General features: G+C 40.2%; 1 protein-coding gene across 2 annotated transcripts in view; it reads right to left on the bottom strand.

Moving 5' to 3' along the window:
- The window catches only part of PAPSS2 (3'-phosphoadenosine 5'-phosphosulfate synthase 2), a 173648-nt gene that overhangs the window by 19400 nt on the left and 131679 nt on the right, over positions 1 to 22569 (bottom strand). The window contains exons 8-10 of one of the 2 annotated variants that reach the window (XM_069239887.1): positions 21937 to 21981; positions 4258 to 4463; positions 572 to 707 (exon numbers count right to left, since the gene is read on the bottom strand). In XM_069239887.1, the coding sequence (XP_069095988.1) occupies positions 572 to 707; positions 4258 to 4463; positions 21937 to 21981 (387 nt within the window). The remainder of the gene's footprint in view (positions 1 to 571; positions 708 to 4257; positions 4464 to 21936; positions 21982 to 22569) is intronic. The other variant, XM_069239888.1, reaches the window with a different exon arrangement.

The following is a 22569-nucleotide window of genomic DNA, read 5'->3' as shown; positions in this document are numbered from 1 at the left end:
TGTTCGATGATCACGCTTCAGAAGCTTTGCAATTTTAAGAGTGCTGCATCCCTCTGCAAGATATCTCACTATTTTTGACTTTTCTGAGCCTGTCAAGTCCTTCTTTTGACCCATTTTGCCAAAGGAAAGGAAGTTGCCTAATAATTATGCACACCTGATATAGGGTGTTGATGTCATTAGACCACACCCCTTCTCATTACAGAGATGCACATCACCTAATATGCTTAACTGGTAGTAGGCTTTCGAGCCTATACAGCTTGGAGTAAGACAACATGCATAAAGAGGATGATGTGGTCAAAATACTCATTTGCCTAATAATTCTGCACTCCCTGTAGAAAACAATAATTTATCTTGTAACTAGATAATAAAATACTACTTAGTTGAGCCCAGAAAGCTATATCAGCAGAAACACATGAACGATGCGTTATCACCAGAATGATGGAAAGAAAAATGAAGAACAATCTGAAGCCAGTATATATAAAAAATGTCGAACAGTTACAGAGAGGTAATTACCTATGGTATCACTATATCTAGGATGATTGGTACACAATACAACTACAGAAACGCTCACCTGCAGTCAACTGTTCAAACTTCTTTTTCAGCTCCAGTGGGGTTAATCTGTACTTATCCAGGCCATCGTTCCACTTTATTCTCTCCAGCACCTGGAGGTCGCCACCAACCAGCCAATCCCCACTTTTCAAGATCATCTTTAAAAGTAATATGCACTTGTCAGCCTTTTCAAAGAGTTTGGATAGAACATGATGCCCCAATCACTTGTATTTATTCAGCATTTTATTGTGTTCCATAGAAATTTCACCCAATATGCATACAAATCTATATGTGAATTTTGAAGGCATTTACAAGTACAGAACCACCTCCAACATTTAACAGTTACATAATTATTAAATATGACTCTAACAACTCTGTTGCAATGGTATTGCAAGTCAGAAAAGAGTTCTTTGACAAAGCGCAAAAATGCTGAAGGCTGACTTCCTTTATATGGTAAAGGGTTTCCAAGATGACATGTAAAATCCACTTCATACAGTGAAAGGGTCGATTTACTCTGTACAATAAAGGCCACTGAAATTACACAAGTTCACTGTATTTTTCATATCTAAGATGTTTTTCTTGCTCAAGCGATGCAAATGTTATTTAACTCTGCTCATGACTGCAACACAGCTCCCAACACTTTCTATTTTTTTGTTTAGAGTGCAAGCAAACAATACAAAAACATGAAATCAATGGAGATTAAGTACTGATTTTATACATTATTGAATATAAAGAAAACTTTGCATATTAAATATTTAAAAAATAAACACGAGGTGCACAAATTCATCACATATCTCATACACTGATAAAAATGTTCGAGCTGATCATTCAATTATAATAATAATATTAATAATGAAAAACCTAGGCAAAATCCCTAATCACTCACTAAATAATCTCTTAGGTTCCCCCAGATACAACAGTGTTTCACCAAAGATTCTCTAGTCGTAGCTATCTGATGCTCCAATTCATATGCTTCCATTAACTCCTTCCACCATTCCTCATATTATGAAGGGTGAGCAGATTTCCAATATCTCCCAATATTCAATCTAGCCAGAGGCATAAAAGACTCAATCGGTAATGCCTATATCCAGCAACATCTTTTTCAGGGTAATACTTACTTGGAAATTTTGTACGAAAAATATTTGCCGCTCAACAGAGTACCAAAATGCTGAAAGTTTGGGACAAGAAGCAAACATGTGAGCAGTGCTGGCTGCACTGGCAGAGCATAGAGGGCAACTGTACATACTATTGTACCACTTGCTCAATCTATAAGGACTAATATGTAAATGAAACAGCACGTGATAGATCTGACCTCTCAGTCTAGTGGGAGTAGTGACCTTAAAGAGTTGTCTCAAGACACTAATAAGTTCTTGCTTCATGACCTTCTCCCCTAGGTTCTGGCTCCACCTATCAGTCCACATAGCTAGGTCATTGGAAAGAGATTGAGTACGACAACTGTACTTATCCGAGACACTGTACTGGTGTTTACCAAAGATCATTCGTGCAATATCAGGCTGAGGCAATGGGATTGTGATGTTCATGTCTTTACTTAGCAGGTGGGTCCAGATCTATAGATATTTTTTTTAAAGTCTTGACGGGGAATGGCAAATTCTATCTGTAAATCTGAGAATGTTTTGACCCCGAATTCATCCATTAGGTCTCCCAGCCTCTTAACCCCCAAGTTTCCCCTAGACCCAAAGTAGGGAGGGGATGAAGCAATCAGGTGATTCTGGGTTATCTAGCAATGGTGCAAAGGCATGAAAGATTGTGATTCCCAGAGACCTCCTCATATTGGGCCAAATCTTGTCAAGAGCAAGCGTAGTCTTGAGTCTAACTTTTTTGAAAAATTCCCTGCTTTGAAACTTAGTGCAACTAGATTTAGGATCCTGTACAAATGAAATAGTCTTGTGTCAGTTTTCAGGACAAGGCTCATAATTCACGCAAATACGATTGGTCATGCTGGCCCAGTAATAGAAGCACCAGTCAGGACGTGCCCATCCCCCTTCCAGTATTGGCAATTTTAACTTCTTCAATGCTCTTTCTTTCCCTTCCAAATAAATTTGATCACAACGGAATCTAGCATCTTAAAATGCATACGGGGAACATAAAAAGATAGTGAGCAAAAAAGAAACAGAATTTTGGGAAGAATGCTGATTTTATTAAATTGATTCTCCCAATTAAGGAGATCCGTAGATGCGTCCACTTCTCTAACAGGAGCCTAATCTGCCTAACGGCACGGTATAGTTATAATCATGACATTGTTTAAGGGTAGAAGTCAACATGATGCCAGATACCTGGCTCGAGTTGTCACAACTGCTTGCCCCACGTGCTAAAACAGGTTGCGTTTTGTGGATGATTAATCTGTACCCAGAATATTGGCAAAAAACTGATGTTAGATGTTCCACACATTGAGTCGTGGGTTTCAGGCAATATGAGAATATTAACACATCGCCCGCGTAAGCAGACCTGTGGGAGGCAAGCTGTAGATAGGGATTCCTTGGGATGCTGCAGCATCTTAACATTTTCTAAAAGCAGGGGAAGAGCTTTTGTTTTTACTAACTATGCAAATTCATGTTTACACAGCTGTTTCTTCAATAATGCAATTATTTCAAGTCGACATTCAGAATTTAGGAGAGTCCCAAACATTTTGCATTACTTTGATGTCGAAAACGTTAACGTGCTTCTTTTCGAGAAAAATTAAATATATGCAGGGTTGTGCCTTGTCATTTGATACTTCAAGATGCTCTAAGGAGTAAATAAGTCCAGATATGAGCTTCCAAAGACAGGAAAGCAAAACTAGTTATGTGTACAGTGAAAGATGCACAGCTTGTATTAAAAGATGTGCACACGGGTTACGTCTTTTTATGCATAATATGTTTATGGTTTGTACATATTACACCTACTATAAACCTCAGGTAGGTACAAAGGACGGCAAAAATAAAACTGATTTTCGTGCACTTCCAGGTATGAAAAAAATGTTGTAGGTGAATAACTTCTAGAATTGTGTCTGCTTACCGTGTATAGTTTTCTTCTCTATAGCCCTGAAATACGTTTTGGTCAGCTTTTTTTCTGATTTTATATACCCCCCTCCCAAATCATACACCATCCTAATTACACCTTAGGGTACTTGAATTGTAGGTCGATGCTGCCACGGTCCCTGACTCGTCGCGGCTCTGTAATAGCCTCAGGCCATTCCTCTTTGTCATATTTGCGAGATTGCTGAGTTTACCGTGTCAATCAAATGCACTCTCCAACCTGTTTGGAGAATACTATGGAGACAGGAGTACTGTATAGGCAAGGAATTGGCCCTCTACACAGACCAGACATATTCAGATAAGCTTAGATAGGAGGAGTGGACAGCAAATAAGGAGCTCGTTTCAGTTTTCCCCTGTGGCACCAAGTCGGCTGCTTGCTTTTTCATTTTTGACAGAAAATTCTGCATTGCTTCCTAACACACAATACAGCGTCAAGCACGACTGCCGTGGAATCACTGTAGTTATTGGTAGGAGGCAAATGTGGTCATGTGAGGGTAACTGCGTGCCAGTGAGTAAATCCAGCTGCTGTGTATAAAATACCATAAAAATCCGAAACAAGGTTTCAGAAAAAAGGGAACTATTAAACTAACTTTCTACACATGAAATAAATGCACCAACATAACACACTACATAGAAATCACCACCATTTGTGACACGATGCGTTGCCACCTACCTCTACATGTGGGTGTTTCGTCGAAGTCGTTCCCCAGACACGACAACAACGCTCCTCCTTCCGGTGTTCGTAGAATTCCGGGTTGCTGAGGATGGCCACCTTCCGGCCATTGTGCACCAGTGCAAATGCTGCGGATCCTTCCAGCCGATCCTTGTCTTCTGTGGTGACTGGAAGCACGATGGGGATGCTCTGGTTGATGAGGCCACCTGCAAGGAGAAGTCAATGTGTGACGCGTCCGTGTCGAGCACGTGGTGTCGGACATCATCCTCACTCAAGAGCTAATTCATGGTCGGTAACCTACCACGAAACCGGGGTCTGGAGACCAATATCAGTCTGTGGTGCATGCGGACAACTGATAACTTCAGTCACCATAAGTCATTTTCACACCTTGACATATCATCAACCCCATCACTCTACTTCAATGAAATTATTTAACTTCCATAAAAATGACAAATTGTTATGCCTATGACTGATACCAGCATAAAAACGAATCTGGTTATGACTTTATACAATGGAGCCATTACTTTAAAAATAAATTTACTGATCTATTTAATGAAGCCTATTAATATTTATTTAACGAGGCAATGCACTTCGTTCCTTTGAGGTGCAATGCTTTATATACATCTTCTTGTCAAAACATCTGCCTATCCCAGCGGCAATGTTTGAACAAAAGAGGAGAAAGGAGGTGGTAGGAGGATAAAACAGATTCCTGCCAACACAAACTAACAATACTAAGCTTTCAAACTCATTTGTTTCCAACAAGCAGTCAGCACTTCAAATTCTGAACGTGCCCTAGAACTATGCAAACGAGGCGTCAGAATCTTGTATTATTCAACCTCAGAATGCCTTCTCACCAAATACTAACTTTAGATGGACACTGGCACTCTAAAAATTCCACGAACAAGTGAATAACTGTACACAAAAACACATCACAAGAAAAGTTGTGAATAGCGGATTATCATAGGGCCTGGTGGATTTATAAGCAAAAATATGCCAGGAGAATAGCATAGACCAATATCATCATGTATGTGAGTTGATTCGTCAGAACCATACAGGTTGCCACTTCAGAACTCTGTTACATAAATGTGCATTTATTTTTGCGCACACAAGTATTCTTAAGTCCATTTCACACTGACACACTGACGCGCACTTGCACTTTAACATCTTCTGTACTTATTGTTTTTCCACATGGAAAATACTTTCCCCAAAGGAAAAGAGAAAAATCCTTCCCCTAATACAGGATCATCCATTCCCATTTGGACCATGAAAATCAATTTACTTCTCCTCATTACAGGTCAGATTTTACAATGGGGATCGAGTCCCATGTGAACCTTAAATCTGCCCTCATGGTCAGCAAGGACTACTAAGACCTCAGAACACAAGTGAATCACCCGACACTGGCCCACGTGCTGGATGAAGCGGAGATAAAGTATCCGTCTTTGCATCCACAAAGTCTCCGTCTGCTTTGAGTTGAGGGAAGATCGGGTTTTGACACCGATTCGACTTGGCTAGTCGCAACGCGCTCTTGTAGAGACAACTTGGCGTCCTGGCAGCTGATGCGTTTCTTCTGCCTCAAGCCTCACCAGTCTCGTTGGACTTGGAGTTATGTACGACCACACCCCTGGATACTGCTTTACTATCACCTGCATTGTTAGTTACATTTCAACAATGTCCTCTGTATTTCTGGCAGGAATCTAAAAGACTTATGCACTTTCAGATGCACCGTTTCTCTGGTTAAACAATTTGCTTCACAAATATTGACTCTGCACATTAAGCATCCCGGAGTGACGTGTCAACCTCTGTTCGCAAGTGAGTAAACGGTGGGGTGGCGTAGTGCTACAGTGAAAAACAAATTACCTCTGGATTTAGTAGTATCTATGCTGCAAGGAAACACGTCATTAAAAGCTCCAACAGAAAAGTATATCCAGCTAGTTGTGGTGAAAACTGCACCCAGCATCTGGATTGTCGAACCCCTCAATGTTGGTCATGTATTATGTTATGTGCATTCACCGTGCAAGGCACAAGACTCTTTACCACAACTGAACCTGGCTACAGTTAGTAATTCATGATCCATAGCACAGTGTGAACCACGACCTCATGTCAAAGGTCCACCAGTGTGAGTGGAGGCGTGGCTGCTGAGCACACGGCGAGGACAGGGTAGGGTAGCGAGAGAAGAATTCCTTATACACTCGAGGCATTCTTAGTAACAGGAAATAGCTGGCTTTCTGCGACAAGGGACCCGTGACATGAAGGGTAAATCTGTTGCAATCGTGCTTGCGGAAAATATACCATGGTGGGAAATTGAGAGCTTCATTTGTAGATTTGGTAAGCAGTAGGACATCTCAGACATAAATGGTGTACACAGATTATGAAATGAATAATACTGAGCAACTGGTACTGTACAAGATAGTTGGGAGTCCCTGAAGGGTCCATGATGTACCTTGGCAAAGTGATAGACGGGATTAATGTGGACTGAACAGAAGGAGGGGATTGCTTGAGGGTGGAGTTCAAGCTGTTGAAGAAAGAATCAAATCAGGTTTAAAAGTGGGGGATTCAACGAAGGAGCAGCAACAGAAATCGCTGAATCTTGATGGTGCAGAGGAATTGGGGCAGCAAAGGCAATGCTGTTTTGAGGATGGTGAAGGGTGGAGGGAGGTAGACTGAAGAACCTTTCTATGTGGTGCAAGGGGGGGGGGAGCTAGAAATGAATCTGCTAAGGCTTAACAAAGTACCGTTGGCTAAGAAACTTTTCCTCTGAAAGGAAGGAATATGGGTAAAATGCTCAGTAAGCAACATTACCAATGTGTATATTAAGAAACTTGGAAGAGAAGGCTTGAGGCAGATTTAGCAGATATCAAGAAGGTGGCAGAAAGCGACCACTTGCCACCATAGAATGGGTGAATAAAAGAATAAACCACTGACAGTATTTACATAAACAACACAATGTATACCAAGTTAACAATGGAATAAAACAGAGGGTAACGGCTCAGATAAACCAAGATGGGAGACAAAAGGTAGCCAAGAACATGTGTAGCTGGCAAGTGCTAGCACTTATGAGTATATTGATCCACGAATAACCTCAAGAATTGGGCAACTCTGATCTTTTCAACCAGTATGCTACATGAATGAAAATGCAAGTTGAAAGCAGTGGAGCTGGTTTAAAATATCAATAAAAATATTTAAAAAAACAGAGGGCATCTACTCAATTTGCATGTAGAAGTGGAGAAAGCAGAGCGATGACATAACTGTAGAAACCTCAAGATTGCAGGCCAGTAGGTTAAAATGAGAACAAAGTGTCAAGAGATAAAGTTTGTGGATGCTCTTGAAATCTAAAAGAGGAATAAATGACATTCACCCTGGTGTTTGTTTGAAAACTAAGCACTTAAGGACAATAAGGTATCAACTCGCACAGAGCAGTTGTCTGCTCAAGCATGGCATTCATTTAATATAGAAGAAGATTTGCACTTCATCTATAAAGGTTTCTGAACGCCTCTGGGAGTGAATGTTCTGCTTTTTTTCTTCGTCTTTCTTAATTATGGTTTCCTTGGCCTAAGGGATCTGGCTATGCTATACATGGAGTACACTGAAAGATTAACAGCTTTCCATAGGAAGCAAATGCAGTTGTTGTAGAAAGGGAGACCTCTGTCTCCACTTCTACAGCAAAAAACTAAAACTAGCAGTGTGTCTAGGTTTGCAACAAATGTAGCCTGTTATTCAGTTTGAAGGTTATTTACAGTGAGTTAACAGAGTCCAATTTGAGGACTGCAGCATGGGTGATCGCCTTTGCTTTTCTGACTGAAAACCATGCACTTGTGAAGCCAGCAAGAGCCCTCTGTCAAAAAGATGCCTAGGTTTTTGACTGGGCTTAAGGTAAATCGGAGTTTCCAAGACCACTTGTTCCGATGAAAGGAAGAGAACGATTGGTTAAGTTTCTGAAGACTTCATATTTTTTTGAGTTTTTAAAGCCAAAGAAATGGACTGTTAATCGAACCTTGGCTGTGCTTACACATGTACGGGAAGATTAACTCTGTAATTAGAATGTTTGTTCAGAAGACATATTGCTCAAATAAGTACAGAATTCGAAGGAGTATTTATTGGTACTCTGGAGTAGAGCTTTAACCTGGAATTGGTAATAAGAAAATGCACCAGGGTCAAAAAGAGAGCTCTCTACCTGGGCTTTATGGACCTTAGCAGTGCGTTTGATTGCATTAACCATAGTAAACTGTGGACTCTATTGGTTTACATGGGAGTTGTTAACGCTGAGTTTATTAATGAATTTATTAATGATTATTCCTGTATCCTGAGTGTTGAATTTACATAGGAAATGTATTAACTTAGAGAAATATAATGCGCGCATTTGAAGATGCGCCCTCCTGAGTGGCCATCAATGTACACAAAGTGTACTTATTAATGGCGTATTAATATGAAAAATTGAGCAAATGTTTGATTACTGTAGTAATATGTCATATTGAGGGTTACGCATTATGTACTAGCTTTATTAATCCTAGGCCTTAACATAGTGAGGTCTTGGGCGTAGCTGCACGGCCTCATGTCAAGCTGCATTTCTTAGGTGACTTATAAAATGGCTGATTAGAGAATTAAATTGTGAATTTCCACTGTGCTGACAAAGTGCTCGTAGCTGAAATCCGTTCCCATGAGAACTGCTTGCTAGAAGATGTACTAGCTAGGTAAACAATGTTTAATGTAGTATGTGTAGAACTGACCTTCCCAGGAGAAGACAATGGATGTACTGACTGAAGTATCAGCTGCAACAATATTGTTACCTGACGAGCGCACTGACGAGAACGGAAGAAGAGGAGCCAATCATCGACCTGTGAACCATGTACTAGTAGAACTTTTGATTTGGGGTTTTATTTTTTGGGGAATAACTGCAAACATGCAATTTTTGAATCAATAGGGACATGGGAAGTAGTTTTAGGAAATCTAACTTAGCCAGACTGCACCAGAAGGAGAGAGGCCATTGATATTCTTCCTAGCTGTAATGAGCGTTTAGTTTTATTCTTTTCCAAACCGCATGAAGAGACTTTGCTTTTTCTGAACTCTAATGCTGAATTCTGATGCCTTGCTGACCAGCCTGATGTCCTGTTGATGAAGACTGTCATAGTTTGCTGATCCATATTGAGGACAGTTATACCGACAATGTTATTGATTGCTATGTCTATTTGTCTATAACCTGACATTCCTGGCACTGAGCTAGGCTCTGTGTCTGTCCGTGCTTATTTACTGTAGTAGAGAAATTGCAAAATGCCGGTAAATATATTCCAGAAATCTGACTGTTGAGGTTTTCAATTAAGTAACAATATGTCAACTACAGTTAATGCAAGCACTTTGCGCTACAACTGTACAGGGTCTCTAGCACCCTTTATATTTTCCTACATATGGAGAATTAGGTCACCAGCATAATTACATTTCCATTTCTTTTCAGTTTTATAAAAATAACACGCATGCAACAGTCTCTGATTTGATAGTATTATTTATATTCTACAACATCATGTTCTCGTGTCACAGAATTGTCACTAAATTGGGAGACAAATGACTCAATTGTTTTGCATGAAGCCCAAACATGCTATTCTAATCTGATGTAAGTTAGGGTTCTCACTGATGAGGTTCGCTACATGTAATAACAGTTGATGTATTTTCTTTGCTGAATCTAAATGTATGTTATTTCATTTGCACATTTATTCTTGCTATTAATTTATACTGTAACCTTAGAATGTGTAGTGGCTCAAGCTTTGATTAGATTGCGATTCTTTCGCCGCTTTGGCCAGCCAGTGTTGTTTCTGTATGTTTATCATTTGATCTTGAGATTGTTACGTGACATTAGCAGTGTTAATATAGGGAAATAAACATTCTAACTTTTAAATCAAGGTGTGGTTAATCATGGCCGCAAGGTCATGTTGAGTGGAATAACTGACTCCTATTGATTGTTAATGTCATTGATTGTTATTTGTTATTGATCTGTACTGGTATGGGGTTATATGGTGGGAAAAACTCGACGTGCAGTCATAAGGTCCAACGACCTATACCCGTCTCCATGTAAGTTTACTTATTAAGGTCCGACGCGCTAACAGCGTTGACCATAGAATTATACATCTACTGTCCAACATCTATTCAAATGCATCTCCTAGGGTCTGCTACAACCCAGGTGGAGAATGTACCAAAATCTTTCAAGTCAAGTGGGGGAGTCAGACAAGGTTGCATCTTGAACTCTTTTCTCTTCTCACTTTATATAAACAGTCTGGAGAAGGCCTTGCTTGACCCCACCTCTGTATCTACCAAAGATAGATAAGAGGTTCATTCCTGTAATGATGTAGTTGGATGATGCTGTTCTTACACACGCCATTTGCACTGCAGTCTCTCCTAAATACATTCACTCAATTTATAGGAAACCTAAACATCGTAACAAATATCCAGAATACATATGTTATGACTACTGGGAAAAAAGAAGTTCCATATCTGTGATTTTTAGTATCAACAAGGTCTGCATTCCAGTTGTCCCTACATGACGTTTGGCTATCTTGGTGTTTTGTTATAACACAAGGGTAGCTGGACTCCCCAGATATATATATCAAATCACGGCACTTGCTTGCAAATTCTGGGGTGGTCTCTACATTTGCCGCCAGGCTTGGCTCATGCCCCTTGAAAGCAATATGCACTCTATATAGTGTTAAAAGTTGTGCCAGCTGCAACCGATGGGGCAAGCATTTGGGGATATTCATGGGTAGATAAAGTGCGAGCTACTAAGAATGTTATTTTGCGGAGTATGCTTTCAGTTCCTCAATTCCCTTCTGGCTCCATCTACCACAGCCAACTAGACCTGCCTTTTATTGAGGATATCTTAAAGGCACCGCCTATTCTGCTCTGTCACTCGATGTGAACGAAGCCTGAAGCAGCACTGAATAGGGACATCGTAGCCGAGATACACTGGCTGTGTTACATCAGGGAGGTGTATTCGTCTCTGAATATACCTTTTATTCCTAGTAAGGGTGTTTCACCTTTGACTGCTCGAAAGTAGAACTAAAGGCCAGATTACATAGGGTGGCAAGGGCTGCAAAGGACTGACAACTTCTTGAAGAGTCTGGTGGTCTCATACTTATCTATTCCCACAGTGTGTAGCATGCAGTCATATTTGATCTACCCACCATAGGAACATTTTAAGCAGGTTCCGTCTCAATTTAGTTCATTAGATAGTGGTTTACCCACTGAGAGGTCAATGGACTAGAGAAAATAGGGTCTGTCCTTGTGATGGTTGGTCTGTTCAATGCATTATGCACTTTGTTTTTTTTGTGCACTTTTCCCGCTCTATTAGAGTGAGATTTACAAGGACCCATATTTTAAATTTTAGGCAGCGTAGGCAGGCCTTGTTCTTACAATCCGTTCCTAACCAGTTGATCCGTTGTAAATTATGTAGTCGCTGCTGTGTGTATTAGGAAGCATTCTCCTGATTTTTATGCTATGACTATATCCAGTTGAGTATGTCTGTCATGTTCTTAGTGATACATGCTACTTCATGTTTGAGGGTCACGTACTAGTTGTGGGCGTTTAATCGTATTACTTTTTAAACATGTATCTCTTCTCACTGTACTGCTAACATGTCCTGGACTCCGTTATATGTGAGGGTGGTGCCAGGACATCATAACCGTTAACATGGCAGACCATTAGCTAGGTGTTTGTGTTTAGGTTTACACAGCCTGTGCTGCTACTTTCAAACTTTTGGGTTTAGCCATTGGGGTGGGTACTGAGACTTGTGTTTTTATTTTATTGTTAACATTTTAAATGAGCTGTTTTTACTGTGTACTCTGTTTTAAATGTATCGTTAATATATTAAGTGTTATTTTTATTGTGAACTTATGGCTTTTCATGTGTAAACTGAATAAAGACATGATGATGATGTACAGAATTCAAAATTAGCAGGTGCCCCAAGCCACTGGGCTCTGGGATTTCAGGCCAAGCCTCTTGTTGTGCTTCGGTTTGTATCCCAGCACACACCTTGCATTTTTCATTTGTTGTAGTTGACACAAGGTGACGGAACAACATGGAAAAACAGGTTGGAAATGCCTATATGTGTGTGCTGCTCAAAAGCCTTTTGTTTGCTGATGCTGAGATGCATCTAGGATGTACAGCCTGTAACCTACAGATGCAGACCCTGCCTGAAAGCTGCACTAATATAGGAGGGCGTGTATTTCTTTTTGTTACCTATCCGCACTGCCACCTCACATTTATTTTCCTCGGTCTCTCCTTCCTCCTCCCAAATATGCGTTGCTTGGCCAGTTTCTCTTGCTCGTGTATTACAAGAAAAAAAACATCTTGTTTCTCCCCTCAGGTGCAGAAAGGTTCTCTCTGACACTCTCAGAAGCAGATAAGAATGGCTGATGGAGTTAGAGCTTGTCTGTCGCTGTTTTTAATGTGTCTTATCTGAAGAGTGTGGTTGATCATGTACCAATGATGGCTGAGGATATGGAGATCTGCTTGTACTAAATGACTGAAGGTCATGTGTACTGGAAGAGTAAATAGATGGCTGGAGAGTGAGCACTTATTTTCAATGCTATAATACTATGGGTTCCTTGACGTTTTCACTTAGTGCAAGAGGCAGCAGCTAAGTGGCAGACCACAAAAGAGACATAACTTTCAGACACCCATCTATTTAATGTGCTAAATCTAATCTAACAATCACATACTCCTCTGCCATGAGAACCCATTTAAGTGGTGCCATGCATCTTTCGCCAGGGAGTTAAGTTGTATGCTCACAATCACTCTTAGAAAGGGAATACTTTAATCTCAAAAGAGTTTCTCATGCAAAGCTTGTGTGACTGTAGTGTGGTAAGATTTTCCAGATGTGGAGGCAGAGCAGACTCGTGCATTCTCTAAGAAGTTAAAATATGCAGAGCATCTAATCTATTTGAATTTACGCTCAAAGTGTCAGAATTGAACGATAATCCTAATATTTTGTGGCTGAACATGCAGTGCTGTGCCCTGAAAATTGTATATTTAAGTGTCATAGCGAAAGTAAGTGAAGTCAATTTGGGGGGTTATTCCAACTTTGGAGGAGGTGGTAATCCGTCCCAAATGTGACGGATTTACCACCAGCCGTATTACGAGTTCCATAGGATATAATGGACTCGTAATACGGCTGGTGGTATATCCTTCACTTTACCGTCACTTTTGGGACGGATTACCACTTCCTCCAAAGTTGGAATAACCCCCTTAGATTTAAATACATGCATGCCAACCTAAATGACAGCAGTAAACACCCACTAAAATATTCATAGCGTACCTTGTGGGGGTATGTTGAGGGTCTCGAACACTGTGCCACGTAAGAGGATTCCACAAGGGAAAGATGCAAAAGGAGATAGATTTAAAGCCAGAGGTTTTGAAAGAAGACCACTTGACAGTGCATTTACAAGAGAGTTCAACAGAGCATTGTTACGCCGCGGTCATAAAATCGACCCGTGACTCTTCCCTCTACCTCCCACGCGGTGTGATGAGCTGCACAGCAACCCTCGGTTGCCCTTTTGGTGCCACCGGGATGTACTGTGGGATGTCCCTTGCACCAAACCTGAAGCCTGGGGAATCTTGTGGTAGACTGTAGAAGCCCATTCCTAGCTTTTCTGGGCAGTTGGTTAGGAAATGTTCTTCTTGTGGAAGACCATGGAAGCCCATTCTTAGCTTTGCTGGGCAGTTGGTTAGGAAACTTTCTTTTCCTTGGGGGGCATGTTTTTGTCCTCTGTAGTTCTTCATGCCAGAATTCTTAAGGAGGACTTTTTGTTACAGCTATCTATCATGAAGGTGCAACCATGTTTCTTTGTTGCTTTTCCCTATCCAATATGGCAGGTTATTATTTCCTCTTTTATCACTTCCTGTTTTGGGGTACATAAGGGTCAAAACTGTATTTCTCTTTGCAATACAACACTCTTTGCTCCTTCTGTTGTGTCTTCGGTCCTTTGCTGATTCTTCATTCCTTGTTGTGATCCTATCTACTGGTGATTATGATTCCTGTTTTTCGTCCTGGTCCTTCATATTCCCTTCTACACTACTTTGTCTGCAACTGTCTGAGCCCTGCTTCAAGCTTTGCTGCCTTGTGGGAGTCTCCAGTTACCGTCAGTTTCCCTTTGGGGTTTTTCCTTTCGAAGGACTCCTTCTGGAAAGCACGGTCTGCTCAAATGTACCATTGTCAGCAGCACCATGGCTACCAGAAAGGATCGCCCCTACCACGGGCAGAATAGAACCTTCAAGATCCAAAACAGTGAATCTTCTCTTTTCATCAAGACCACGAAATGAAATTGTTCCACTGAAGAGCCTGACAAACACATACACACATCACTATATATATATAGTAAGCCCTGTGGAAAAAATAAAATAATGGAACTTCTAAGAGTTAATAATGTGATAACCATTGTTGCCCTGTACCTGTTTGCCTCCACAGGGGCAGAGCTGGAAACGAGGCTCTTACCCTAGGTAAAAGGGTAGGATAGTTAGAATTGCACAAACACATGGTTGAGCAGGAGTTAATACTCCATAGGAAAAAAGAGTAAATTGATTTTGAGTTTGTTAGTAAAGCATTGGCTGCCCTTTAAAGTAACACAAATATTTTGTTTTTTTGGGTAGAAATATGCAATGTGAGTTTTCCTAATTGGAAATTTGATGATGGCAACCACCGAAAAAAATGAATAGGGTTTCCCACAATTTGATAAGTTAACTAGTCATACTACAGAGTCTTTAAAAAATAGAAAAGGTAGTGGATGAAAAGCTTAGGTTGGTTCCTTTCACTGCTAGAAACTCAGGACTGCTTTGAATTCCTAATTTTGTGCTCGCAATGAAACTGCAGACAGGAGGAGCCTGTCGTCCGTTTGGAACAGTCCAGCATGAACAGCAGGTGTTTGCCCCCTTTAAGAAACACAAGCGGCCCCAAATTGGCCTTAGCCTTTTTAAATCCTATCAGTGGGGTGTAGATCTATTGGCTTTACAATTTTTGTATTCATGTTGTACAGCAGGGCGGCTGGTCTGCAGCAAGGCTGAAAGTAAAAAAACAAATTGCTTTGATGCGGCCAACGCCCGCCATGTCAGAGCGTTTTTTGTTTTGTTTTACTTTTTAAACATGCTGCACTGCTGTACAACATGAATAAAAAAATTGGTGGCACTATTTGGCTTTGTTCTTTTTTTGGATGCCCCCATATCATAAAACACATAGAAAAGAACACACAAAATAGGTCACTGAAAGATACCACCCTAAATACACTCTCAGATATTTAACTCATCTCTTTCAGAACACGCAGCACAAGTCTTTATTCATCCAAACCCGCACATCAAAATGCCCCCAAGAGCTTGCATGCACCAATCATCACAGTAAAATTACACAAAAAGTTCACTGTATGGTCTATGCAAGAAGAACAAGAGGGCATGTTGGTCAAAGCTGTAATGCATAACAGGAGAACAGAGAAGGAGAAAAAACCCTCAAGCCGTTTACTTAAAATGGATCATTCCCAAGGAATATAGTGGGGCGCTCAATAGCTCCGTTAGGGAAAATCTGGGCTACCCCCTAACCCTGCAGGGACTACGGTACACAAGCAAATCTCCTGTTCCCCACCTAAACCCAGCTGTGGAGGTGTGGTCTGCTACTTGGGGTCTCGCTGAAGCCTGTGATGCACGGGGTGGGTCAAGAGGATATGCGGGCGGTCTAGGGTGGATTAAGCTACACATTTTATGTAATTCTTCTTACAAGGTTCATTCTCTCTTCTCCCCGTTTGTAACATACACAAAAGTGCATCACATCACTGGCCTTCTCAAAAGGTTCATTGTCTTTCCATTATAAGCTAGAGAAGGCAAATGGTGGTGTTTTCATCTACCCCTCGGACGGAGGCATCGCTTTACCCCGCTCTACTGCCAAAAGGCTTGGGGGAAGAGCCGCATACTAAGAGAAAGGCATCATTTAGTGTTCTTACTTTGACCATGTGTGGCAGCCTTTTCCATCATCTTGCAGTGAAATAATTGAGAGGGTTGCATTTCAATGTTGTTCTTCATTTAATATTTCATTCTCGCAATCCGAGGCCACAACTTAAATCGAATTTATCATGTTTTGCTGAGTCATACATATATTTCAGTCCTGCTGATTTCCAAAAATATTGGTTTTAATGGATTTTGGAAGAGATTGTACTCGTCTTGTTTTTATGGTGTCTGTGTTAATGTACCTTAAATGTAATTCACACTTAAGAAATAACCTGTTTATGGACAGAGTTTTATTTGGAGCTTCTCCCTCTCTTTATGTTGAAAGCTGAGTAGAACTTGCTAGGATTCCAAATCAGGACCTAAAGATCACTGCATAGCTCAGCAGCGAGCGTTTAACTAGAAGCACCACCGTGCCTGTGCACAAAGCGCGAGCACTGCACTTTCATCATTTTCTTTCTTGAATGTTCAGAAGTATAATACTAAACTGTTAGAAGCTGTGACTTCACATTTCCCATGTATGCACCACATACAGGCAACTGTCCGTGCTTTGCACTGTGAATTAATATGTCTGGGTGCATTCGTAAAGGAAAGTGGTCTTTTATCTTTTGGCCAAAGCAAACGTTTTTTTATTTTCACTCCCCTAGTACTCTAGAACAGGAAATCACAAACGATCTGATCTAAGGGATCCAGGTAGCCTCCATGCGCCGCTTGTGTAAAGTAGGCACGTTCAGCTAAAAGCAGTGGTCAATTTGCCATCCGAAAACAGATCCATCTAAAACAATTAGCAAAGCCAAATACCCCAGGGAACATTATCAGAGGTAAGAACTTTCATTAAGATATGAATGCAAGCTATAAACAATGGTTCTGAATTAACAGGGACCAATGTGCCCATATGTATCTACACCAACACGCGTAGTGGGAGGATGGGTATGAGAGGGAAGAAGCTGAATGACAGCGGTGGGTGGGGGAGGTGGAAGGAAAAAGCAACCTAAACAACGAGAGGGTGGGAGAGGATGCAAGGACAATAGGGCGAGAATACACAATTAAAAAAATGCAAACATTATTTAAAAAGCGCAAGCACTATGAATAGAGCAGCAGGCAGTAAGAGTGGGGGGCATGAGAAATAGTACCCCAATTCATGTTGGGAGCAGCGGATGGGCATGGATTAAAATCATTTAATCTGTGCTTGGTCCCAGCTCCACAGACATGAAGGAAAATTACGTTTCTCGTGCACTGGCCAATTAAGGAGCCTGTGATATGAAGCCAACAAATGGTAAGAAATGGGTGGGCTACGAACCCTTTTCTATATACAATAGTTTTTTTGCAACTGAGACACATGCGCTAGTCCATGCTCTTGCTGGATAGTTAATTTAGATAACTCTAACTATAACTGGTGAGTTTCTATGGTTTTGTACATTTAAAATGTGAGCCTAACTATAGTGTCCCCCTAACCTTTAGTTTTTAAAGTGAATATATATATATATAGAGCGAGAGAGAGGGAGAGGTTGAGAGGGAGAGAGAGAGAGATAGAGAGATAGAGAGAAAGAGAGAAAGAGAGAGAGAGAGAGAGAGAGAGACATAGAGAGAGGAATGAAATGGACTAACAAACACAGAAAACATCTCGAAATACAAAGTGATGGCTCCAAACTGATTTCTGCTCAAAGATTGACTCAGGCCAATCTTCAAAATATTCATTAGTTTCTGTTAATATTCATTAGTTTCTGTTAACATTGTACAAGCACTGGAAATTAAAATGCTTATCAACCAGTACAAAATAAATGCAGTGCGATGAATGAAAAGGCGTTTTCCAATTTCTGAAAAAAAGAAATGTCTTGAGTACCCATATGATGTACCACATGAGACATGAAGTGTCTTCTAATGTGAAACAAATTCATTTCTTACCTCTGTGAGAGAACTTGCGAATGTGACCACCCTTCCTTCAGGGGATTTTGGACAATGTGCAAAAAGTTTACTATGCTGAGGAAGTAGGGAACTGGAAACTTGAGGCCACTTCTGCTGTGATCACGAGTGGCTCAGCAACTGAAAGGGGGAGCACTGAAGTACTCCATCTTTCATACTGTATTCCTAGCATTTTTTATTTTTTTGGCCACTTTGACATAGAAAATGCTGTCCCCCTTTAACTCTTTTGCATCCAGACTCCCATATTCACTTTTATTAATTGACTTCACATAACTCACTTCTTCAACACAGCCTCCAGAGTCTAACATACACATCTGGGTTACAAACGGTACTTTGTGGTATTTTTAGTAGTATTACAAAACGTACTACAAATTGCAATTCACAAACTACATGTAGAGTTTTATGCCTTCAAATTATGTTTGCAGAGATCTCTGTCCCCACTGTGGAGTCTACGCACATGTAAGTATAGGTTTTAGTATTAAATGTGGGAGACAAACAGGGGTGTGGCTTAAAGAATGGGCAGATTTACTACAAAAGACGATGGGATTATGGAGGAGTAAGAGGGGTTTAGGAAGGGTCCAGGAGTAGTTTCAAGAGGAACATCACTTACCACACAAGAGTAAGCCAACTGCTACACTCCGGGGATGAAGACCTGTAACATACCCATGTGTATTAAGTTTATACTTGGAGTTTGTGAATACTGAAAATAGTAAACATACTCCAAAGTGTAAACATACTCAAAAGTTACCTTTGTGAAACAGGACCCAAATATGTGCTTATAGACCTTAGTGGGTTCAATAATCACCACAGATATCTGCATGTTTGAATCTCAGTAAGTCCAGTTCATCCTTACACCCTTCAGAGGTCAGTAAACTCAGTACTAATCAGTTGGGTATTAATGACACCTCTAATTTACAATGCTCAGAAGGTGCAAAAGTTTGGTTGAAACATTATATGAAAAACAAATTATTATCTACCAACAACTACTCTACTCTTCTATTGAGGGATTTATTTCCCATAAAAAAAAATACAAAGGTTACAGGGACGTTATAGTTAAGCTGATGTTTTACCAACACAAAACCATAGAAATTCAACAGTTATAGTTATACTTATGTTAAGAAACTATCACTCACTGTCTAACGGTATTTCCCGGCACAAGTTATAGTTTCTTCAGATAAGTATAACTATAAGCATAACTATAACTGCTGAATTTTTTTGGTTTTGAATGAGTAAAATATCAGCTTAACTATAATGTTCCTGTAACCTTCGTTTTTTTCAGTGAATTTCTATGTTTTTTTTAACATATATGTTAATATAACCAGTGCCATGCACCGCCTTTCTCCAGTTCCTGCGGGCAACCATCCCATATGAACCCAAACCCAAGCTGTGCATGGCCTTTGAGTGTTTCTTTTCAAATGTTTCTTTGAATCCAAGGATCTACTGCAAATTTACATAGGGGGCCATCCCTGAGTCCTGCGAAGGATTCACGGATCTGACAAAAAATAATTGGGCTGTTTTTTTGCCCACGACGGGTTCCTAAGGAACCCCTCTACGTGTCCTATGGGTTCAGGATAATGTATCCTGGCCCCTTATGTGTTTTTGCACCTTTTTTTTCCCACCCCCCAGCCGATACGACAAACAGAATGGTGGGCACAACTTTTCTGTCAGGTTGCGGCCAACCAATCAGGCCTTGCTTTTTCCCTGGATCTGCAGATCCACCATAGGTGGATCTGTGGGGATCCATGTCCTAATATATCTATATTTTTTTTACGTAAATATTTCTGAATCTACTGATTGGATTTTCACCGAATCACATAAAACACAATCTGTGGACCAAGATCTAGCTTCCTGCCAAATTTGGTGTAATTCCGTTCAGCGGTTTGGCCTGTAGCCGTGTCTAAAGAATGCAAAATCCCCATAGACACAGAAAGGGAAAATGTGTTTTGGGTCCACCCTTTTTTCTCAGCCCCTGCTTTACGGATCACCCCGAAACGTTCAAGACAACAGCTAAAGTGGGTGTCCTATAACTTTTCAGTTTTTTTGAAGATTCCTCAAACGGTGCCAAAGTTATTGGCAAAACAAAAAATGGTCTGTCTATGGAAAAAGATGGTCTTAACTATAACTACCTACTAGCTATATATATATATATATATATATATATATATATATATATATATATATATATATACACTTTACAAATTATGTTCTGCCTCTGTTTCCATTTGACTGCCTTATCCCCATCATAACTATGTGTTCTACCTTTCCCCCTGCTCGCTTCCCCAATAATCAATTACAATTCCTACAGTGATAACCCCTAGAGACAATGACTCTTTAGGAAATACTCTGCATTGTTTGTAACAGCAGAGTACAATGCGTTCAATACTTAGGTCTATATTTACTCATTTTTCAAACAATAAGCACCAGCAACCAGATTTGCTATTTTGCACAAGAGGAAACTCAGTAGAGAACAGCATTCATTAAAATGGGCCTGCTGCACACAAAAGATTGCCATGTGTGTCACACTTCCTCACAAAATGGCACAGAATGTGCGCAGTTTAGCATAGAATTTGCGCTGCAACTATACCGTTCAGGTCCAAACTCCTGTGCCTAGACAAACTCAGAAGGATCTCAAGCTCTGGATGTGTGTTGTGAACTGCTGCACATATAAAATGTGTTGGAGTTTTTAGACACATTTTCATGTTACCCTTATTTATGCCTACTTCTCTTGATGCTACTTTTTTACGCAAAGTTTTATCTAGCTATCTCAGTAAAGTGGTGCTGTTTGCAAAAACCTATGAATGTTTACGCTGATCTGGCCCCAAAATTGTCCCCTTTATGCAAAGTAGTCTAGGCACTAGGGAAAGGGCAGCTGTTCACTTCAAAACAGTTTTTGTGTGCAAGACTTTGTACCGCTTTGCACCAGCATAAAGCCTTCGTAAACCCGGGGCTAGTTTCTTGATTGTGTTGTTATTTATAAAATCCACTACATTCCTAGAATACCAACTGATATAATCATTGAACATTACAACATTTACAGCAAACGCATGGTAATTAAGAATAATATGCAAAATAAGCCGAAAAGGTCCCCACAGGAGACGTCCTATGAAAATGACAAACAACTGGCTTAGTCAGATACCATTTAAGGATAGCTAAACAAATCATTCAATTGATGTGTACAAACTGCAAACACCAAATATTATATTACTTTCATAATTAAATATGCTTTGAAATGAGATGGATCACAGCAAATATCCAAATGAGTTCCACATTACACATTAGGCCCATTTATATAATTATGTGACGAGAGTTAATTAAAACCCTCATCAGACGTGTGCCTCCATTGGTTTTTTTTTTTTACAGTGGGCTACAGAGTAAGATTAGGAGTTCAGAATGATCATCAAGCATGATGTCTTTGGTTGACGTCATCCTAAACAGTTACAAGCATCTCCTCGAATACCAAAAAAAATGCACAAAAAAGCTTGGCCTGATCAGATCACTGCCTGTTCACATATTGATTTTGATCTAATTTTCATAAAAGGTAATAGTGCAATTCAATTTTCATTAAAATCTTACATTTAAAGCATGTTGTAAGCAGCGTTGGGTTTTGGTATCAAGATATTCGAGGTGAGGCTCTAGAGAAGCTCACAGAGGCTATTTAGTAAGGCTTTTTCCCCTTCTCTGTCGAATGGAAAAAATCCTTAGTAAACTGGTCTCACACTGATTTTGTGGGATATGAAACGTAAGGGGAAGGACTCCAAAAAATTATCAGGAAGAAAACAAATAACATCAACTCACCACTGGAAATTTGGAGTGGTGTATCTGACCTAAAGGAATGTTCATCTGAGAAAAAGTTATCAGGAACACATAACCATGTTAATTCAATACAGGTTGAACAGGCGAACGAATGCAATGATTATATTGCACATATAAGTGCACATTAAACGAGTATACAAATGTCTGATGACTTATTACTTACAGGTAATCTTCATTACTCCTGGTCCTGTTATCCCTGTCCCATTCATTACAATTATTATGTTACCATTATTTATGCCTACTTCTCTAGATGCTACTTTTTTACGCAAAGCTTTATCTACCTATCTCAGTAGAGTGGCGATGTTTGCAAAAAACTATGAAAGTTTACACTGACCTGGCCCATTGATGTCTCCTTGATGCAAAGTAGTTTAGGCACTAGGAAAAGGGCAGCTTTTAAGCCCAAAACAGCTTTTCGTGCCAGACTTTGCATCGTTTTGCACGAGCATAAAGCCTCAGTAAACCCTGGGCCTAGTTTCTCAATTGCGTATCATTGTTAAAATCCACTACATTTCTAGAATACCAACTGATATAATAATTATACATTACAACATTTACAGCAAAAGCATGGTAATTAAGGACAATATATAAAATAAGACGAAAGTGTCCCCACAAGAG

Source organism: Pleurodeles waltl, chromosome 6 (genome assembly GCF_031143425.1).
Source record: "Pleurodeles waltl isolate 20211129_DDA chromosome 6, aPleWal1.hap1.20221129, whole genome shotgun sequence".
Taxonomy (NCBI): Eukaryota; Metazoa; Chordata; class Amphibia; order Caudata; family Salamandridae; genus Pleurodeles; species Pleurodeles waltl.
This window is presented reverse-complemented; position numbering and strand designations above follow the sequence as displayed.